The following is a 20,445-nucleotide window of genomic DNA, read 5'->3' as shown; positions in this document are numbered from 1 at the left end:
TCCTGCATAATAAAAGTCCTTAGTTATCTAATGGCTAAATGTAGTCCAGGTAGCCAAAATATGACCCTTCTGCACTGCTGCATAATTCTGTCATGACCACGTCAACATTAACCTGTTTGCAAGGAAGAATGCCTTCATTTTTACAGCATTTACGTTCCTCAAAGAATCACTGTCAATGAATAAATTTGCCATGGGCTATGTGGTGAAGAGAGAGGAGACTAGAGCTCAGCCTACCCCCCCAGGTCACCAGTCAGCACAATTCACAAGTACATTTAAACTTCAAGGGATTAAATTTGCTATATGTTTATTAAGTATATTAGCACAAACATTTCCTCCTGTCAATAGGACACACAGGACAATAAATGCTCAGAACAGAAACAATTACATACAAAAACAAAGTGAAAAACAGGAATGTGAAAGGAACATATTAACAGAGGATAACAGAATTTTTAAAATGAGAACACAGTCTTAGGTTTCAACTGCTTCACTCAGGTAGAAGACTGAGGGAAGAAGAGTGAGGGACATAAAGAGAATGAGTAATTTTTTCATTTCGTTTTGTACACATGATAAAAATTTCCTTGTATTTATCAGCTAAAGGATGTGGTGGAGAACTGTCATTTCATATTCATGCAATAAAAGCACATGCAGTACAGCAGGAATATGTTGAGTAACTGGAAATTTCACAAAAATAATTTTGTGTCACAGATTTGGTGAGACTAATTTATTCTGTTGTGCTCTAATTATTTTTGCATCTGATTTCTCACATGTAATGTAATATATAGAGCATTCAGTGAAACATTTGTGCCTATAAATCCAGTTACTCAAAAATTACCCTTCAGTAGTATTCAGAAGATTTTGTGTGTCACATACATCATTTCCTGATATCCTTTGAAATATTTAGTCAGAACTGTTGTTCTGCATTCATGGCAAGGGCAAAGGCAAATAACTGATTGCCAACATTTTGGTTAAATAGGCTGTCCCTTAGTCACACAATTTCCTTGAAAAACTGTTGTGTATTCTGGAAAAAGTCTTCACTGTATTGCTTATCTTATTGATGTAGCTATTTCTTAGTAGGCTGATGACACTTTACTTGAAATGTTCAGAAAATGAAAGATGGAAAATTCTAATGAGAATTTAAATGCAAAAAGAGTCCAACCACAAGGGAACACAACATGACTGTTTAACAGAATGGACCATTATTATGGTTAATTGGATTATATCATATTATTATGAATTATTTTTCTGCAAATGAACAGATAATAATTTAATTTCTAGCCATAAATTCACTTTATGAAGTGTTAAGTCAGTAAACAGTCACCCCCCAAATATGTTTCTCCTCTTCTTATCTTGTCAGATTGGTCTTCTATATGATCTTCTTCTGTAAGATGAAAGAGACTCAAGGAATGAGAACTCAATCAGAGTTATAGATTCAGACTTCTTTCAGATTTACAGTTCTGAAAGAGTTTCCCGGACGATGGAGAAAGGCAAAACCTAGCCAGATTAAAGATAGAAATTAAGCTACTTTTGAAAGGAAGTTCCTGAATGAAGGAATGCACATGTGTGGGTATATGCATATATATATATATATATATATATATATATATATATACACCATATATGGTGACAGAATTTCATAAAAAAGAGACAAGCAGATCCATAGCCAAAATTTTTGAAGATATGACCAAGGATTTTATGTATTCATAGAATCACACAGAGTATTCTGAGTTGGAAGGGACCCACAAGGATCATCACAGTCAATTTCCTGATTCTGCACAAGACAGCCCCGAGAGTCACACCCTGTGCCTGAGAGCATTGTCCAAATGCATTTTCAGCTCACACAGATTGGTGCTGTGACAACTTCCCTGAGAAGCCTGTTCCAGTGCCCAACCACCCCCTGGGTGAATTAATTTTTTTCCATATATCTAACCTAAACCTCCCTTGACACAACTTCAGGTCCTGTTGGGTCACCAGAAAGAATAGGTCAGTATCTGCCCCTCCACTATCCGTCATAAGGATGTTGTAGACTGCTATGACATCTCTCCTCAGCCTCCTCCAGGCTAAACAGACCAAGTGACCTCAGCCTCTCGTCATATGGCTTCCCCTCTTGACCCATCAGCATGTTGTAGGCCTCCTTTGGAAACTCTCTAATAGCTTTATATTCTTCTTATATTCTGGTGCCCAAAACTGCACACAATATTCTTCTATGTAAGGCTGTAGCAGCACAGAGCAGTGTGGAATAATCACGTCCCTAAACCAGCTGGGTGATTCAGATTACGGTGTTAAAAGGAAAGGACCTATGTAAGTGGAATATATGCAGAGAGAAAAAGATGATGAGTGTAAGATTTATTATGGCTATTCTCAATGTTAATCTTAGCAGTAGCTATTCTTAGCCTAAGGCTATTCTTAGCCTTAAAATGAGTTTTTAAAGATATTTGGCTGAGAGAAATTATTTGGATTATTTAGGCTGAAGCAGAGGGAGGAACTAAAACTCTTTACTCTGTGGACAGATAGAGATGCCAAGTTCCAGGTAGAGATGCCAAGTTCCAGGTATCTTAAAGAAATACGACAAGGCTTGTAGGAAAAGGCAGTGCTTGACAACACTAGAATGAAAAGAAGCTGCACTGTACTTGTACCCATCCTGTGGCACTCTCTGCTGCTCTCGGACACATGCCGCCTATGATGTCTCCCAAAACAAAAATAGGAAGTGTTATCTGCTAGGACAGACGGCAGCTCTTCTACCTTCGTTCAAACCACTGCCCGGAGCTTCCTCACAAAATCCCACCACATGCGAACGATGCCTCGGCAAACAGATCCAGCAAGCGCCAAAGGGCGTTTGGGAGGCGGCCGGCCAGGGAGCAGCAGCTCCTCCCGCCTCCAGCGCAAAGCCAGGGCAGGCACCCACCGGCCCGCGGGCTCATCCGTGTGAAGTTGCGGGGAAAATTGCTTCTGAGGGCGGATCATTCACGAACCCCCGCCAGGGCTTTTCGCGTGCAGAACATCAAAGCACTCGGAGCAAAGCAAGGTTAGAGGAGCTCGTGGTTGCTGGGAATGGGAAGTGGGAGAGCGTCGCGGGTGGGAATCCTGTGGTGGCTCCCGCGGAGGTGGAATGGGTCTGTGAGGGTTGGGGCAGCGGGGGTATCTGCACAGCCTCTGAGACCGCGGTGCCGGGGCTGGCCGGCCTCCCTTCCCCGGGGTGCACGGCGGGGAACGCGGCCCGACCCTTTCGGGAAGACCCCAATCGCCGCTGCGGACTGCCCTGGCTCCTAAAGGGAGGAGAAGGAAGGGTGGGCAGGGGGTCGGCAGGATAGGGTTGGCCCGCACATGTGGGAAGGCCGGGCATCGGGGCTTTCTGAGGGGAGGAGCGCCTCGGCTTTGGCTGCCAGGAGAGCCCGGCCGCTGCCAGCGGAGCTCCGCGCAGCCCTCAGCCTCCTCAGGGAGCCGTGTCCCGGCCGCGTAAGTGGCTCCCCTCTGCCGCCTTCCCTCCCTCGGGACCGGGTGGGCGAGGGGCTGGAGGAAGCGCCGCTGTCGGCTGGCTTGGACGTGGTGGGGAGGGATCCTAAGTCCCAGGTCCAGGGAGGCTTGTGCGGCCGGAGGGGCGCTGATGCCCGGCTCGCTCCGAGGAGCTATTCCTGGCGTCGGGCGGCTTGCGCGGGGAGAGGAGAAAGGGAGTTCTCTGCTGCCTTTTAAAGTCCGCCGCCGGCAAAACGGCGCTGGCCTTCCCCTGGCGGCTCCAGCGCTGGGCTGCTGCCGCCGGCAGCGCGGGGGGCATGTGGCACGAGTCGGTGCCGGGCAGAAGGGCTGGCACGTGTGGCACCTTGTTTGCTGGTCCTGGAGTAGCGTTTGGTGCTGCTGTAAGGGTTTGGAGGCGTCAGTGGCTGAAACGCCCCTCCTTGGGTTTCTGACAGGCTCTCTCAAGGTACTGACTTTACCTGGGGGTGCTGTCCGTGCAGGTGTTACCCGTGCGGGGCTTTACCGACCCAGAGCAAACAGTTCTTAGCTGCTTTTTGGGAAGTTGGGGAAATCACACTTCAGTGGAGAGCCTAAAGTAGGTGTACGTCCTTAACTGTGCTAAAACAAGTTTAGGAAATGTAAGATTGTTCCTTTCTGACAACTTTGCACGTTTAAATCTAGAAATGTGTTTGAAGTATTTATGACCCTACATATAATGCTACTGACAGCTGGAGAAAACAAGTCCAGTAAAATAAGTTTTAAATTTAAGGTATCAGAAGAAGTAGAACATAATCCTTCCATTTTAAAATATTTGGTATCAGTTGAGATTTGTGATACTGTTTGGATGGTAGACCATTATCAATCTGATACAAGATCTGGGTGAACTCCATTAATTTGGCTGAATTACATTAGTTTTGGGGAAGCAGGGGTCTCACACCACTTCAGTTCTGACAGCACATGTAGTTTCTGCTGATTCTTATGCATCATTCCAGCAACTTACCTGTGAAATGAATAGAAGTTTCCTGAAGCTTGGCCTAAGGTGTGAAAGGACGTTCCTCAAGCCTATCCTCTGCTTCAAGTATATTAATACCCAACATTATTGTAGAAGCTTTCAGACTTTTTTTTTTATATTCTTCCTATTAAAATCAAAACAAATCTATTGTGAGGCATTTGGATGTTTCAGAGATGTAGGAGGTAACACAAGGAATCATGGCATATAGAGCTTGTATATATTGAAACAAGTTGATGGTAGTTTGTTCATGCTAGAAAGACAAAACACATTCTATAAAAGTTCCTGTAGACAATGTGCAGACTCAGTTCACAGTGGGTCTTGAATCTGAATTTGGATTAGGCACTGTGGAAAATGCTTTGCGTTCTGTTTTGTGTTACATAATGGCATTAAAACATGGACAGTAAAAATAGGCATCATGCTTATACAAAACTAAGTTTGTTTTCATTGACATCTATGATGTACTACATGCTCAGCAGAAAAAGACATGGTGCCTGCCTGCCCCAGTCCTGTACAGAAATCTCCATGGCTGCAATTGATTTCACTTGGGTCTGACCCGTCCACGCAATTCTTCTAAACCCCAGTCAGTTGTGATACAAATTGGAACAGAAATAAAACCCCACAGAGACATAAGTAGCCATATCAGTTACGAAAAGTGCAGTGATGTTTTCTATGAACAGCATGCACTTTTACTCTTTTGCCACATGTTGTGATGAAGATTACTCATCCATGGAGTAATCTTCTGTCTAAGCGATGTTACTAAAATCCAACTTTGATTCTTCAGATGTGGATGAAAACTGGCAATTTGTAAAGTTTTACTGCAATGAAGTTTTGATCCTGGAGTCAGTGTGTTGTCTACTGTGTGCATGGATAAATGGTCTGACTAAGGTTCCTGACCTCAGTAAAAGTGTACTTGGTAAGAGGAATGATAAGGTAGCTGTTTCTAGCTTTGCACACACTTACAGATTAAATCAAAATGAGTTTCAATTTTCTTAATAATCATAGAATCACAGAATATCCTGAGTTGGGAGGAACCCACAAGGATCATCAAAGTCCAAGACCTGGCCCTGCACAGGACAGCCCCAAAAATCACACCATGTGCCCGAGAGCATTGTATTAATAAATTAATGGACTTAGCATATTTTAGTTAGGGATCTATTAATGCTATATAGCCAAAAGTGTAGAAAGCTAGCAATGCCATTTCAGTGCATATTTGTGACTTTAAAGAAGAACTTCATGCATTCATATTAGCTTTTTCCATACTAAGATACTAAAAATAATCTTATGTGTTGCTGAAATTATTAAAAAGTATACAGTATAGTCAAAGGTATTTGGAGCCATGTTTTTGTGTCTGTAAATTTTTATGTGTCTAAAAATGTCCATCTTCATGATACCTCTGCCATTTAACACATTGCCCTTGATCCTTCAGTATCACGATACCATTCTGATCCTCAGGCTTCTCTCAATTCTTCATCCTTTTGTTCATTCTCCAGCTGGGGAGAACTGCAGCCTACTGATTTAGTAGCTGAGAAATTTAGTATTGGTAAGTAAACTGACAGGGCTCTTGGAAGGAAACAGTTGAGCTTTCAGAAAAAGATTTTTTTTTCTGCTGGGAAAAGCATTTGTATAAGTGATCTGCCACTATAACTCCAGGGAGAGTTATAAAGGTTACTAGGAAAAGTGGCTTCTGGGATTCCTAAGCTTAGTCATTGCTGAAAATCATCCAAGATCACAGTATTATCTTGCCTGATCTCAAAATTCTTATTTATCCAAGTGGACATACTCCAAGGAAAAGATCATTCAGAAATGCACTGAATGTTGTCCTGGTCTTCATGAGTTCCCACATTGGATTGCATAAGTGTGGAATGAGAGATTTCTGAATGGATGTACGATACTGATGGGAAATGTGACTGACCACAGGATGATTTCAGGACGTTTTGTTCTACACACAACTGGAGGAGAAATTACCTCAAATAAAGCATTCTGGTTGCAAGATGATTGTTGCAGGTCTCTAAATGCCGATATATGATCTACAGCCATTACATACATGAATATCCCTCTTTCTCACTTTACCATGAACTGAACCCCTGTGGAAATGAGGGTAGGCAGGTTGTGACAGTCTAAAAAATTGAGTTTAATAGCTGGTGTTGAGCCTGTGTTTTTGAGTATGGAGAGGTGCTACTGGAATAGCATACATAGACAATTGTCGTATCTATCCTCTTTTACTGTGGCTGTAAAGATTCTTTCCTAGGCTACATGGACTTCGAATTATATGTGTGATGGCTGTGAATATATGTAAGCAGTCCCCCAACATCTGTTATGAAGAATTAAGCAACAAACTGGAGTAGAATATTTTATGGTTCAACTTAATAACAGAGGTCCTCACAAATAAAGTGTATCTCCATTCACATATTGTAACGTTAATAGAATCTCTAAGACAGATGGAGCCTCTTAAAATTTTGCCCAGACAGCAATGAACTTTTGAATGGTATGGAATAGTAACACCAAAGCTCTGATGACAGCTATCTGCTCTAATTTGGGTTACGGCTTCTAGAAGCATCATCTAAAACTAATTTACATAAAAATACGGGCCATAGGATAACTTCTACAACACTTACTTTGGAAGAGTATAGTCTCTCATTAGTGTCTGAATGGCTGCATGTGTCTGACAAGTGGTAGTAAACCAGCCACATAAGGAAAAAATGGAGGAAGCTATCTTATATAAACCATCATGTTATCATCATCCTTGTTCACTTGCTCTGGTTCTTCCCTTTAAATTTTGCAGTTACCTTTTCCTACCACCTATCTTTGGGTAGGTGACCCAAAAGACCTCCATGAAGTTTTAGAGAAAGGTGGGTTTTGGTGCTCTCAGTTCCCTGTGACAAGTCATCACTGTTGATAATATTTTATATATTAGTAAAGGCCTGTCTGCACAAACCAGCCTTTGGAATAAGTCGTTATATTAAACTCTAAAGTCCTTGAAACCTTCCTGCAGAAGAGAGAGTAAAGCAAAACAATATAGGAGTGTATAGGAGAAAAAATGTAAACCTGTGTGTATTAGCCAGTGGTAACTTGCTTAACCCATGGACCCTGTAGAACCCTATAAAAGGTGTGCTAGAGATAGAAATAAACGGTGTTCATGTTTACTTCTGTGAAGGGTTGTGAATAGCTGGTGGTCTCTCAATATCTGGCGCTCGAACGGGACCCTGTGGGCAGGGGGGCTTCGGTGGGTCCACACACGGTGGGACGAGGCCTTGGACCGAGGTTGGTGGAGCGGATCTGAGCGCAGATAGATGCTGCCTTGTATCGGTACCAGATAGGCGACCCATGGAAAAAGGGGGCAGGTCGCTGGGGGAGTCTGAAGGCAGAGGAGTAAGTGAAGGGTCACAACCCTCCCCCCGCCATGGCCGCATGAAAAATGGATGTGGAGTCTGCGGCAGCTAAAAAACTGCTTCTTAGCATTATCATTAAACAAAGCAAAGCAGTCAGGGAAAAGGACCTGGGAATGCTCATTATATGGGCTAATAATCATGGGCATTTGGCAGTGCCCCCACTGCTTTTTACAGTTAAGAAATGGATGGATATAAGGGATCTGATATGGGAAATGGCAATCACGGAAAAGAGCAAGGACACTCTGTCTCTCGGTCCAACTTGGCAGATTGTAATTAATACCTTAAAAACAGAAAAGTGAGATATGCTGAGGCTGTGAGCCCCGTAATTCTACCTGCATCACAGTGGCAGATGCCTTTACCTCCCACTGCTGGGCAAGCACTCCTATCTATGCTGCCCTTGGAGAGAGGGAGGGAGAGTCAGAGAGAAGAAAATAATGAGAAAGAAATTGCACAGCAAATGCTGAAACAACAAACAGAATCTGTTCAGCAATGGCAGGATGTGATATGTCCTGAACTACCTGCTTCACTTTTGGAGACACTCTAAACACTACAATCTTACTTAAGTTCCAACATTACTGCCCTGGAAGAAAAGAAGCCAAATTTAGATTGGTTTCCACCCAAACCAGGGGGACATGGGGGAGCACTGAGGTGTGTGCAGAGAAAGAAGGCAGCCTCAGGGCAGAGGCGGTGCAGAAAAAGCTCTGAGGCCACGCTGAACAATTACAGAAGCAGTTGAGCAGTGTGGCTCAGACAGCTTCAAAGAGAGACAAAATAGCCAAAAATCACGAACTATATGGTATCTAGTTTGAAATTCATCACTGTAATTAAAAGTTGATAAGCTGCAATGGTCACCGCTGTTACCACCTGGCCCTAAGAGACTTTTCATGTAACATTGCCTGCTTTTGTAAAATCGTGCTCTTTTTCCTCTATCGACGAACAACAAGAGAGATTGAGAGAAATAACTCCATTTGTTAAAGTTAACTTTGTGAGGTTTTTTCTTCCTGTTTTTTCTCTCTGCGAGAGTATGTGGGGGATGTGAAGAAAGATAACAGCAGCAGAGAGCAGCAGCAGAGCGGGCAGTCCACCCCCCCGCTCCCTCTCTAAGAAAAAGCACCGAGATAGTATCCAGTTTGTTAAAAAGTCATGATTCATTGGTTTTTTAAAATGTTTTTATATACCCTTTTAGAGTTAATTTTGTGTTTAAAGTAATTATGCAGTTGCAGTTTTTAGAGTTTTACTAGAGAAATTATTGTGATTCTTTGAAAGTTTAAAAAGCCCCTTTTCCAAAAAAAGGTGTTTATGGTGAATATTAACAGAAGTTACCTTGCAATAATTAGCTTTAAAACCTAAGGTTAAAATATGCTATGATTTACAGCTACTAAGAAAACCTTCCAATTAGTGTTATCTACAAAAGAGATTTGTGGTTTAAAAAATAATTGATTAAGAGAACTTTACTGTACAAGACAAAGTTAAGTTAAAACATACATTACCTATTTGTTTTATATACATTTATTACAATTTTAATAAGGTGATTTCAATGTGAGTCCTTTCGTTATAGGAAACACATATAACTGCATATATACCAATTTGGATTTTAGATTCTGGTTTAAAAATTGGACTCGATGTTCCTGAAAAGTACTACAAAAGCTGAATGGCAACTTGCCAAATCCTGTGTTGTTGTGGTTTTTCTCTAGAAAAACTGCACTTCAAAATCCTAACCAACTTAAGCATATACTAGGCAAAATCCTATTATGAATAAGCATTTTTAGTAACATTTGCAGTTATTGTGAGTTATTCTCAAAGCTAGATGACATAGAATTGTGATGTATTTTTTACATTTTTATAATCTTTATAGTAAATCCATGTTACTGTTATATTGTGTTTAAAAGGTATATATCAAACTTTTAGTTGCCTTTTGTAGTAACAGAATAAGATTAAGTTATGCTCTTATTCCATATAGATTAAGTGCTAATAAAATTAAGAAAAGTCAAGTTTTATTATGTTAAGCTTGAATGTTTTTAAGTTTTATATCTTGGATCTTCTTTTAAGGTTAAATTTTGTTATTTCCTTTCATTATAATTGATTTTTATTAAGTTTAAGTATTGTTTAATTGAAGTTGTTTTATGTTTTATTGGAGACACTTGTATAAACTGCGAAGTACAGTTATTTTCCTAGAGAAATGAAGATAACTACAACTAAAACAGCTGTGATAGAACACTGATGAACACCTGCTTATGAATAGAAGCGAATTCAGTCTGTAACACCCTTGACTTCATTGGAAGTTCTATTGGTTGTTGCAATCTCTGCAGTTTTTGTTTTTTATAGCTTTCTTATTTTTCAGTGTTTCCAGAATTTCAAGAAAATGTACTATTGCTGAAGGTCAGCTGCCATGGGAGAGGCTTCAGATTAAACCAACTGCTGCATGGTTTAATTGGTCTGGTACCTAAGGCTTCTGATCATTTACTTTGTACCAATGCATTTCAACAGTTTGCTGTACTGTAAGCATCTCACAGCTGCTACTATTGAGAACCTTGTTTTAGAAATGAGTTAAGAGGCATCTTTCCAGTTTAAAGCCTAAGGCCCTGGCCAAGCCTTGACTTTACCTGGATGGAATGTTTGCCAACAGATACAGATGTTTTCTGTACTAAATCAGTATTTAAGTCACTTTTTGACTTAGCAATTTGACCCTATTAATATGACAGCTGGATCAATTTTGAAGTGGGCATGAAAAATCATTTCCAGAGGTGGTTATCCAATCCTTCACTGATTTTTTTTTGTTCTGTTTGTTTGCAAACTATGGGACGCTGGTGCAGTGTTTTAGTAGGTTAATAGTAGTTTTATATTACATATGTTATTAATAATGTTTATAATTTAATTGATTGTTAACTGCTATAAGTTCTTATTCATTGTGTATATGGTTTTGTGTTAATGTTGATGTGTATAACAGAAGTACATCTCATTTTTATTTTTTTTTAAAAAACGGGGGAAATTGATGCCCTAAAAGCATTTGATTAGTGTAATTCATTAACTTCAAGGGGAGAAGTGTCTGTGTTTTGTTGACAGGTTCAAAAAGGTCACCTGTTCATCTGACCAGACTGTCTGCCTCTGAACACATGAGATCCAGTGAACAGAGAAATCATCACACAGCCTTGGTACTCCAGACATGGATCAAAAGTGGACCTGTTAGGACACAATTGTGTCTGAACACTACACAGACAGTTGCCAACAGAAATTTTATGTTGTTATTATGATGTTGTGTCTCTACCAGTTTTTCAGTTATCTTCTGTTTTAAGATTTAGAAGGATGTGAAGAACAACCTGAACATCAAAGCCCTCAGTCACCGATCAGCTGCCAGCTGACATCATGGGAGCAGTGAACGTTCGAAGACTGAATCGTGTTAAATCATAGTCTGTTTGTGAAGAAAATTCTGTAGAAGATTTGAAAGAGTGTAGAGACTCCATCTAATTGTATATAAAGCAAATTGTAGCTGTGTGTTTACCCTTTCAGCAAATTGCTTTCACGCTTAGACTACATATATACCAGAGCACGTGTGTTAAAAGTAGTTAAACAGTAGTTTAAGATAGAGTTTAGTCTGTGTAGTAATTGCTATGTTAGTATAAAGTATAAGTATTCCCCCTTCAAGAGCTAGTGTAATCATCTTTGAAAGTTCATTTAATGTTAAAGTTTTAGCTGTGAGTTTGCAAGTATGGTGTCATTTACATGGAAACAACTGCTTATGGTAATTGTGCTGTGTATAGTCCTGACCAACTGTCTGCTAACTAACATCCAGAAACGACAGAATATATGGGTCACTCTGGCACATTTGATAGGCCAAAAATCAATGTGTTTGAGCCTAGCCACCCCTGGAGATACTTTTCGCACCTGTCTCGTAGGAGTCCCTGAATGGGGTCCTCAAGCATTTAAAGGTTTAGTTAGTAACAAGACTCGACTGAATCGATTGGCAATGTTGCAAGAGTGCAATCACAGTGTTGGCTTCACATTAAGACAACTTGAAGCCTGCTGGCAAGCAAAAGTTATCGGAGTTCTTAATGTTACCATAAGGCCCCCAGAAGAATTAGATTTGTTAAGTTCCACCAGTACCTCAGGTGGATGGATGTTTGAGCCCCTGACAAAAAGCCATTCCAACAAAGTAATGCAGCACTGAGCTGCAGTCAACCCTATAGTTGATCTTGTTACTCACACTGAAAGTAAAGCCTTTTCTTCAGGGTGCAATCTCACAGGACGATTACCCAAGTGATTACCTAGTTCCATATTCCTAATCTGTGGAGATAGAGCAAAGAATAGGATTCCTGCTAATCCACATAGAGGACCCTGTTATCTTGAGAAACTTACTTTGTTCCATCCAATCTTACACCAATTGCTGAATGTGGCTGATAAAAAACATCAAACAGTCAAAGTGAAGCCTGAATGAATTAAAGCTTATCAACTCAAAAAAGGCTCGCTTGTTAGACTAAGAAAAAATTGAACTTAACATCCACAATGTTAAGTGAACTTTCAGCCGATGTGAGTAGTGTACGTCATGCAGTATTACAAAATCGAGCTGCAATTGACTTTTTGCTCTTGGCACAAAGACATAGTTGTGAGGAGTTTGAAGGCATGTACTGTTTAAATCTTACTGATCATTCAGTTTCCATCCATGAGCAACTACAACAGCTACAGGATGGGTTACATGCCCTGAAAAAAGATAGTAACTCCATTAGAAGTTAGTTCGCCAGCTGGGGTATCACTGAATGGTTGGAGTCTCTTGTGCTAGAAGGGGGATAGACTTTACTTATAGTGTTAATTGAGATAACAGTTTTAAGTTGTATGTTATGTTGTCTGCATAAAAGTATTGAATGAGTCGCATCCAAAGCCTGGTTTGTGCAAAAAGAGAAAGGGGGAATTGTTGATAATATATATTAGTAAAGGCCTGTCTGCACAAACCAGCCTTTGGAATAAGTCGTTGTATTAAAGTCTAAAGTCCTTGAAACCTTCCTGCAGAAGAGAGAGTAAAGCAAAACAATATAGGAGTGTATAGGAGAAAAAATGTAAACCTGTGTGTATTAGCCAGTGGTAACTTGCTTAACCCATGGACCCTGTAGAACCCTATAAAAGGTGTGCTAGAGATAGAAATAAACGGCATTCATGTTTACTTCTGTGAAGGGTTGTGAATAGCTGGTGGTCTCTCAATACGTCACAAGTGCAGTGGAGTGCACACAACATCTACTGTTTTTGATAAATAATCAAAATAGGCAGAGTCAGTGTTGGTGACTCAATGTTACACTGTAGTTCCCTCTATTGCTAATAGCAGGGTAGTTTTGCCTCTTTGTGATGGTAACATCAGTTTTCAGAATTTTTTTGCATTGTTGTTCTCACTAAGTGACCTAATTTCTGAAAATTACATTGTCAGATGTACTACTAGAAAGGGATGATTGCATTTGTGCAATTAACTGGTTACTAGAATTTTTGTGAATTTATCTGTTGTAGCAAGGTGACAAAATGTAGAAAAGTGTCAACTGGCAAAACGCAAATATGTAAACTTCTGCAGGGAGCTTAACTAGGGAACATTTGTCAGCTGGGATTGGACTAAAGGAAAAGACAAACTGTACCAAGTGAGTTCACCAGATTTTTCTTCCATCATCTGTATTTAATATACAAATTTACTCCACCTGTGCTTTTTGCTTTTGAGAATATTTTTATTTGAGAAATGTATGGAAAAATTTATTAGTGCTTTAAAGAACATTATGCGTTAGGTGACTTTTTTACGGTGAGGGAGTTGGATTCAGTGCAATCAAATCTTCATTTCCTTTACTGTAGTAACAGTGAATGATGTGCATAAGTTGTTCTGTAGCTCTGTGAATTCATGTAGCTGATCTCTTCTCCTTGGCCACTTTGTTTGAGGTTAGTTATTTTTTGCCTGGAGTTGTATTGCAAACTGCTTGACAGCATGGAAAAGCAATTGTGCTTATTTTATTTTGTTTGTGCAGTACCATGCACATTGTGGTTATAGAGTAAATAATAATCAAAACAGAATTTGGAAAGGATTATTATTGTCTTTTTTTCAGTTTCCTTAGACTGAGAAACATCTCCTCATTACATAAGGAAATTGAAATATCAGATATTGTGCAGATATTTGATTACTCCTGTGAGGGCCTAAATTAATTCTTCTGAATACACTGTTTATGAATTTTTTGGTCTGATATTGATTTTAATTTTGCCCTCAGGTATTTTTGGACTATCATGCAGTTGAGAGAAAACGATGGGATGTGACTTGCCAGGAAATACATTCAGCACTGTGAATTAGATGAAAGTCTTGTGGATATATAGAATTAGCATGCATGTGTGATTCTTTTCAAAGATACTGTGCTTCAGTGTGCTTTTTGGAGCCAGTAGTTTAGATGAGTAGGCAGTATTTTTGATCCTTGTAATGACAGTCTAACTTTGAAGTAGTGGTAAGTCTTCGAGTACAATCAGTTTTGTTTGCTCTGTTCTTGCTGCAAGGATTTGAAGGGAGGGAGAACTTTTTAGGGTAGTACTGAAGAAGTATTGTGAAACATCAGGTTTGTTATGTGCAATAATACGTACATAGTAATTTACATGTTCTGTGGCTGTTGTTTTTCCTCAGCAATATGTTTTTAGAAAATCTTGATGTCTTATCCCTAGACACTGTTTACCAACCTGTGCCCACCCTCTCTCTTTACAAAGACTCAAGGAGGGGACCTGAGCACTTTTTGATCAAGAAGGGATGTTCTACAGGCATAGCAAGGTCTCATCCTGAGTGAAGAAGGAAGTTCTGAGCTGGAGGCTTCCTTTAGGCCTGTTTGTAGAAGTGCCTTCTACATCTATGAATCTGACTTTTTTTCAAAAAAATGTTTTTCATGAAGGCACAAGTATGCATTAGGTAAATTGCTATGCTGGTAAACTAGTAAGAGAAAAACTGCACTTATATCAAACTAGATCAGTAAAAAGACTCAATATTAAAAATTCAAAAGTATGATTTACCAAGCAGTACATGGTGCTTGGTTAGAAATACTATGAAATTTTCAATTATAGTATTCACTATCAGATGGAGAAGTCCAGAGAAATAGAAATCAGTGTTTCTTAAAACTGATTTAAAACACCGTCTTTGGGAAGATTTCCTATTGTATATAATAGACCTGCTTTGAGGTTTTTATTGTTTTAAGGTAGCATGAGTACCTGTCCCTGCCATCCTTTGACAAGTATCTTATAATTTCTGTTAGTTTTATTCAGTGCCCCACACCCAAATTGGCCTGGATAGTTACTATTAAAAAGATTTAAAATATCTCCCAAGGAAGCCCCAAAGGTGAGTCATTGTTCCTCATATTCTGAGTGCTGTTTTTTGATGTTTCCCAGCTTCTTTTTTTCAGTGCAGTAAAGACTGCTATACTTCCTTGTACAGAATAATTTCATGGTTTTCTGCTCAGGGAAATATATGGTTGGTGCAACACAACATCTAGGAAAATATTGAGAGACACCATTGTGTTTGAAAGACCTCTTGGAGTGTATGGAGGTGGAGCATACTTGTGTAAAGTATGAGTACCTCATACTTTGTACTTGTACAAGTGGCAAACTTGTATTATGCCAGTTACATGAGAAAAAAGAGTAATACAGGTTTTCCAATTACAATATGATATTAATATATAACTTTCCTACCAGTCTTGCTTTTTATTTGTTTCTCCACATTTGCTTAGTTTTTCCCCCTCTCTTCTGAATGCCCAGCCCCTGAAAGTCTATAATCTTTTTCTGGGAATTATGTCAACTAGATATTGCTGAGAGACCTTTAGATTTTTGAGGCAATAACTATAAGTTTTCAGGAGTTAAAAAGTAGATGTTTGTGTACCACTTGGAAAATCCCTTTTGTCCCACGAAAATGCAACTTCCGTCATCATGGTAGAACCTGATATTGAAAAATACCATGTGGTAGCAATTTATCATTTGCTATGAGGTGTTCTGACTTAGAGCAATGAGGGATTCATTGTGTGGATTTTGCATGGTAGAGAGAGAAGAAACTGAGAGGGAAAAATCAGCCCTGTGATGTACTTTCTCTAAGTGAAAGAAATCTGTTCTAATTGTCTCAACATTTATTCATCCATGGAACGGTGCTTCTGAGTGTCCGGTCCAGAGTGTTTTGCAGTCTCCCATGCAATGTCCAGCTCTTAGAAATAATTTATTAGACTGTTTTAATTATTTTTTTTTTAATTTATGCATATGTCTTATTCTGAAGCAATTAGTTTCAACATCAGACTTAATAACCCCATTTTGTATTTTTAATTGTCCCAATTACAAACATTTATAAACCTTCATTCAGTTTTCCAGTACTCTGAAAAGTCTTCTATGGTGTTTAATTGCCTATATACTCCACTTCATTAGTTGTCTAAGCAAATATTTTTAGAGTTGTAATAAATAAGAGGGGCTTTTTTTCCCTATTTGACAGCTTTTCTGTCCTATATGGTAACAGATGGGTTGCACTTAGTTCAATGAACCAGATGCAAAATGAGCAGAATTTGCAGTTAAATACTGTTTATGTTGCATTTTTATTCACACGCAATAAATTAAGTCAGCTTCATGATTATGTAAAGTGAATGTTTACACTCTTTCATTGAAATTAATTAAAATGTACCCACTATGCTCTGTGAAACAAGTAGTTTTCCAGGCCTGGATGGGCTCATAGGTACAATTTGTACATTTCTTAGTGAAGCCATGTCAGCATAAGGAGCTCTTATGTTGTTTTCCAGGCTGCTATCTCTTGTTCCTGCTCCTGTAACCATCCCTCTGTGCCTGCACAGCTGCTTGTGGTTCTGTGAAATGAACTGGATTAGGAAACATTAATCTTTTTTTCTTGGGATACCTTTGATTGAGGATCAGTTCCCTATTCCAGCTGGAATGGCCATGCACATGGCTGTGCAGACACAACTATGGAAGGGACACAGAGGAGAGAGCAGACTGAGTAGTGTGATCTGCTTCAATTTTTCCGCCATTGGAAGAAATTTAACATGCTCCACATAGCTGTATAACATACCATAATTTCCCTTACATCCTCTGATTTTTGTCTTCACTTCCTTTTAGACTATCTTTGGCACTGAAGAAAGCATTAGTTGAAAAACTTTGACCATGACTGTGGTATCCCTCAAATTTTTGAAGTAAGTTTTGGCATTTAGAATCATTCTTTTCCTGCAGCAAAGAAGTTCTGTAGAGTTCAGTTGCATAGTTTTGTTCCTTTGGACTTGAACTAAACAAACAAATAACTTTTCAAACAAGAAGATATCACTTACCAAGTGTATTTTTAGTTGTACTCTGCTAGACTGGCTTCATGACTGACTTGTATGTGAAGTTGTTCTGAATGAAGGATTTTAGATAGTTCTTACTTTTAATCTGTTACATCTTTACTATAACTTTAGCTCCTCTATTGCATATTTGATGTGATTTTGATCTCTATTTGGCATTACAAATAGAGAATATTTTCATAGGAATCAGTGAAATAACCAAAGTGGCAAATATCTTTCTTCTTCCCTCCTCATCCCAAACACTATCTCAACTCTCATTTGCATTAATTAGTAGACTATTATAAGCTATCAGAATTTCTTTTTAAAATTGTTTTCTTCAAAATTATTTTCTTGCACTTTTTCATGAAAATAGGCAATATTACAGCATATTTGTCCAAACAGCTATGTGATGGCTGGTGCAAATTACTTCTGTATAGGATGGTGAGTGCCATAAGTATCTTCCTTTAATCTTCATAAAAGAACAGTGAAATACAGTATTTTAGCTTGGCTGAAACCTAGCTAATAGAAGTGTGGGTTTCAGTGTTCCATATGCTTTCTAAAGATTAGATAACAGGCATTGCTGATAGCACACAGACACTGAGTTGGCTTCATTGCAGCTGTTTGCAAATGGCAGAAAGGCAGCAGAAAAACAGAATTATGTGAATGTTGCTCATAGTGTTCCCTGGAGGGGCAGCTTGGGGTGGCTGGAAAGAAACCTGGAACTGTAAGAGAAGAAGCTCTCCTGGTACTTTGTTTCCTTCTATGTTCAGGGAAACAGGACTCTGGAAACACACAGCAGGGCATGTGATATATGTGACTTTGAATTTCATCACCTCGCTGGAGGAGACTACAAACTGGAAAACATCATCTGAGTTGAAAGGGAAAGTTGGAGCAGTTGGAGACACACTTCCAAGTGCTATATGTAGAATCTTCTTTGATAGTAAACACCCCTTTGAAAACACCAAAGGTTGAAGGAGGACCTGAAATGATGGTATAAATCAACTTTATTCACAATGCTACTTCTGTCATGTTCTCCTGAACAGCTAGCATGACTGCTGGCTTGAGTGTGGATAAGTTTTTCATTTCTCTTAGCAGATTTAGAAAGCAGGGTTTCAGGAACCACAACAAGTAAGTTCCCCAAAACTAGCCTGGGAAATAAATTTGTGAATTGGATAGGCTTTAGAAGTTGTTTCCCTTGATATGAAACTGAGTCAGACAGGGAACTTGCATAAGGCTGAATATTTTACCATGGATTTCTACTCTGGAAGCCCAGGAAGGGAAAGTTTGGATTTCCCCACCAGAAATACTGCAGTCCTTGACATTAGTATTTTTCGTGACTGATACAGTTCTCCTGAAATGTATTTGGTTTGGTTCAATATTGCTGATAAATTGGGTAAATTACTGGGCAGAAGAGAAAGATGATGTTCTGAGAACAGACTCTGAGGTAGGAGCCATTACCAGAAATATGTCTTCTTGCCTGAAGAGGCAAAACTTTATACTGTACTAGCCTTCAAGAAATGGAGAAGTGGGATATGCTTGTTATGAATAACAAGAAGAGAGAAATGATAGAGTTTAAATCCCACTCCCAAGCTTGCAAAATGTGAAACAGTATGTAGCATGTGTTCAAACTGATATTTCAGAATATGGTCCTACACCAGGCTGCACCGTGAGAAGTGGTTGTTTGTGTGTGTCTTCAGGCTTGTACAGTGTACCAGCTTGCTTTTGGGTAATGGGAAGAAGGTACTGCCTGTATGCCTGCCACAGCCCTTTTGTTATACTGAGGCATATACTGTGGGCTAAAATGGCATATACTAAGCCTTGTGAACGAGGTGGACAGTACCAATAAGAAATTTATAACTGAAAGAATGGGGAAGAAGTCTGCTTTTTATGGATTTAGGTATATGAGCAGTACTTCCTACATGAATCCCAAGTTAATGTATTAAGACCATCTCACCATGCGGGGGGAATGAGCTTTCATAATGGTCTTCTCCAGAAACCGTGGAAACAGAAGACTGAAATAAGAAAGTAAATAAACCCCTTCTATACGAATGCACACTCTATAGGTTGCTGTCCTTGTCTTTCTTTGCCGCTTTTCCCTACAGTTTGCACTGAAATAAGAGTACACACACTGAAAATAAGGCATGCTGAAATAGAACTTATAAATTTCTTATAAATAAAGCAGAGCTAATAACATCTGTATTATTTCTGTAATATCCTTTATATGCTTTTCATATTTCAGATCAAGTAACTTGTTGTTAGAGATTCATTTGGCTTTCCCATCAGTGAATGCCACATCAGGGTGAAGAGTGTGGTGTCAGTTTTAAATTAATTTCACAGAAGTGAAATTGGAATGGAAGTAAGACTTAAAGTAACTTTTGTAACCTTACATTCTAAGAATCTCTAGTCCCTTAAGATGTACCAGTAATGCTGTGTACTGAAAAACTGAATTGTCCAAATTTACTTAAAATGGATTTGTCTTTTGCATGTGTTCCTACCAGTGATGGGGTCAGATTTTTGTTATGAGTCATTCATCATCAACACTGCTGCAGTGTTACATTCTAGACTTTAATCTTGCCATTCAGACTGTTGTGGTCCTTCTTGAGAATAATCTTGTCCTTACTTAGAGTTATGGTTGCACCAAAAAGAGTTGAAATACTTTAGGTCTTGCCTACAGTAGTTAATCCTTCTCCATATGTACCCTGCAGTAGTGCTGGTACAAGAACTTGTGCAGCTCTGTAGTAAATTGTACCAGGAAACCAATCTGGTTCAAAATTCACTTAGTACCTACCCAGTGTTACTGTGTCTCCATTCCCCAGTTTAACTCACTTTTTGTAGCCACAGAAATGTTTATGTTGGCCAAAGGGAAGAATGCAGGAGCGAGGATCTGGTTAGGATACACCACTAATTTTGGTGGAAATGCTGGCTTGAGGTTTTAGTTCTAGCTATGCTATAGCTGCTGATGAAGCAATGGCATCACAGAGCTTAACTGTCTGATAAGCACCTTTGTATTCTGGTGGGTTGCAGACCAGCCTGTAACTTTTGCGCCTGAGCTTTCGGTATTATCTGTGTGCAGTGGCAGTGTCTACTTCAGTAACTGGCACAGATGTGCAGGAATGAAGCTGTAGAGGAAAACTTCTGAGGCTGTGGATTCACTGACCACACCACTTACATTTTGCTATGTGTGGGACAGTTGGGAGGATTTCAGGTTAGTTTTTTGTCTGGTCCCACAGGCTGAATTTCCATTACCTCTTGGAGTGTACTTGGTTGCTGTTCTGGAATACATATCCAAATTTCTTTTCATACGAAAGGA

At 39.4% G+C, this 20,445-nt stretch overlaps 1 protein-coding gene across 6 annotated transcripts in view; it reads left to right on the top strand.

The window, feature by feature from the left end:
- Window positions 1–2,830: 2,830 nt before the first annotated feature.
- SLC7A2 (solute carrier family 7 member 2) overlaps window positions 2,831–20,445 on the top strand; it is a 56,562-nt gene continuing 38,947 nt past the window's right edge. For 2 of the 6 annotated variants that reach the window (XM_058837692.1, XM_058837685.1), the window contains exon 1: window positions 2,892–3,022. Coding sequence is in view for 1 of the 6 variants with exons in the window: in XM_058837682.1 (XP_058693665.1) it covers window positions 3,322–3,453 (132 nt within the window). In the remaining 5 variants the exon portion in view is untranslated. Of the gene's footprint in view, window positions 3,023–3,147; window positions 3,454–20,445 lie in introns of those variants that run through there. The other 4 variants (XM_058837693.1, XM_058837688.1, XM_058837682.1 and 1 more) reach the window with 4 other exon arrangements.

The sequence above is a fragment of the Poecile atricapillus genome, chromosome 4 (assembly GCF_030490865.1).
Source record: "Poecile atricapillus isolate bPoeAtr1 chromosome 4, bPoeAtr1.hap1, whole genome shotgun sequence".
Classification (NCBI taxonomy): domain Eukaryota; kingdom Metazoa; phylum Chordata; class Aves; order Passeriformes; family Paridae; genus Poecile; species Poecile atricapillus.
The sequence above is the reverse complement of the archived record's forward strand: the minus strand, read 5'-3'. Positions and strand labels throughout refer to the sequence as shown.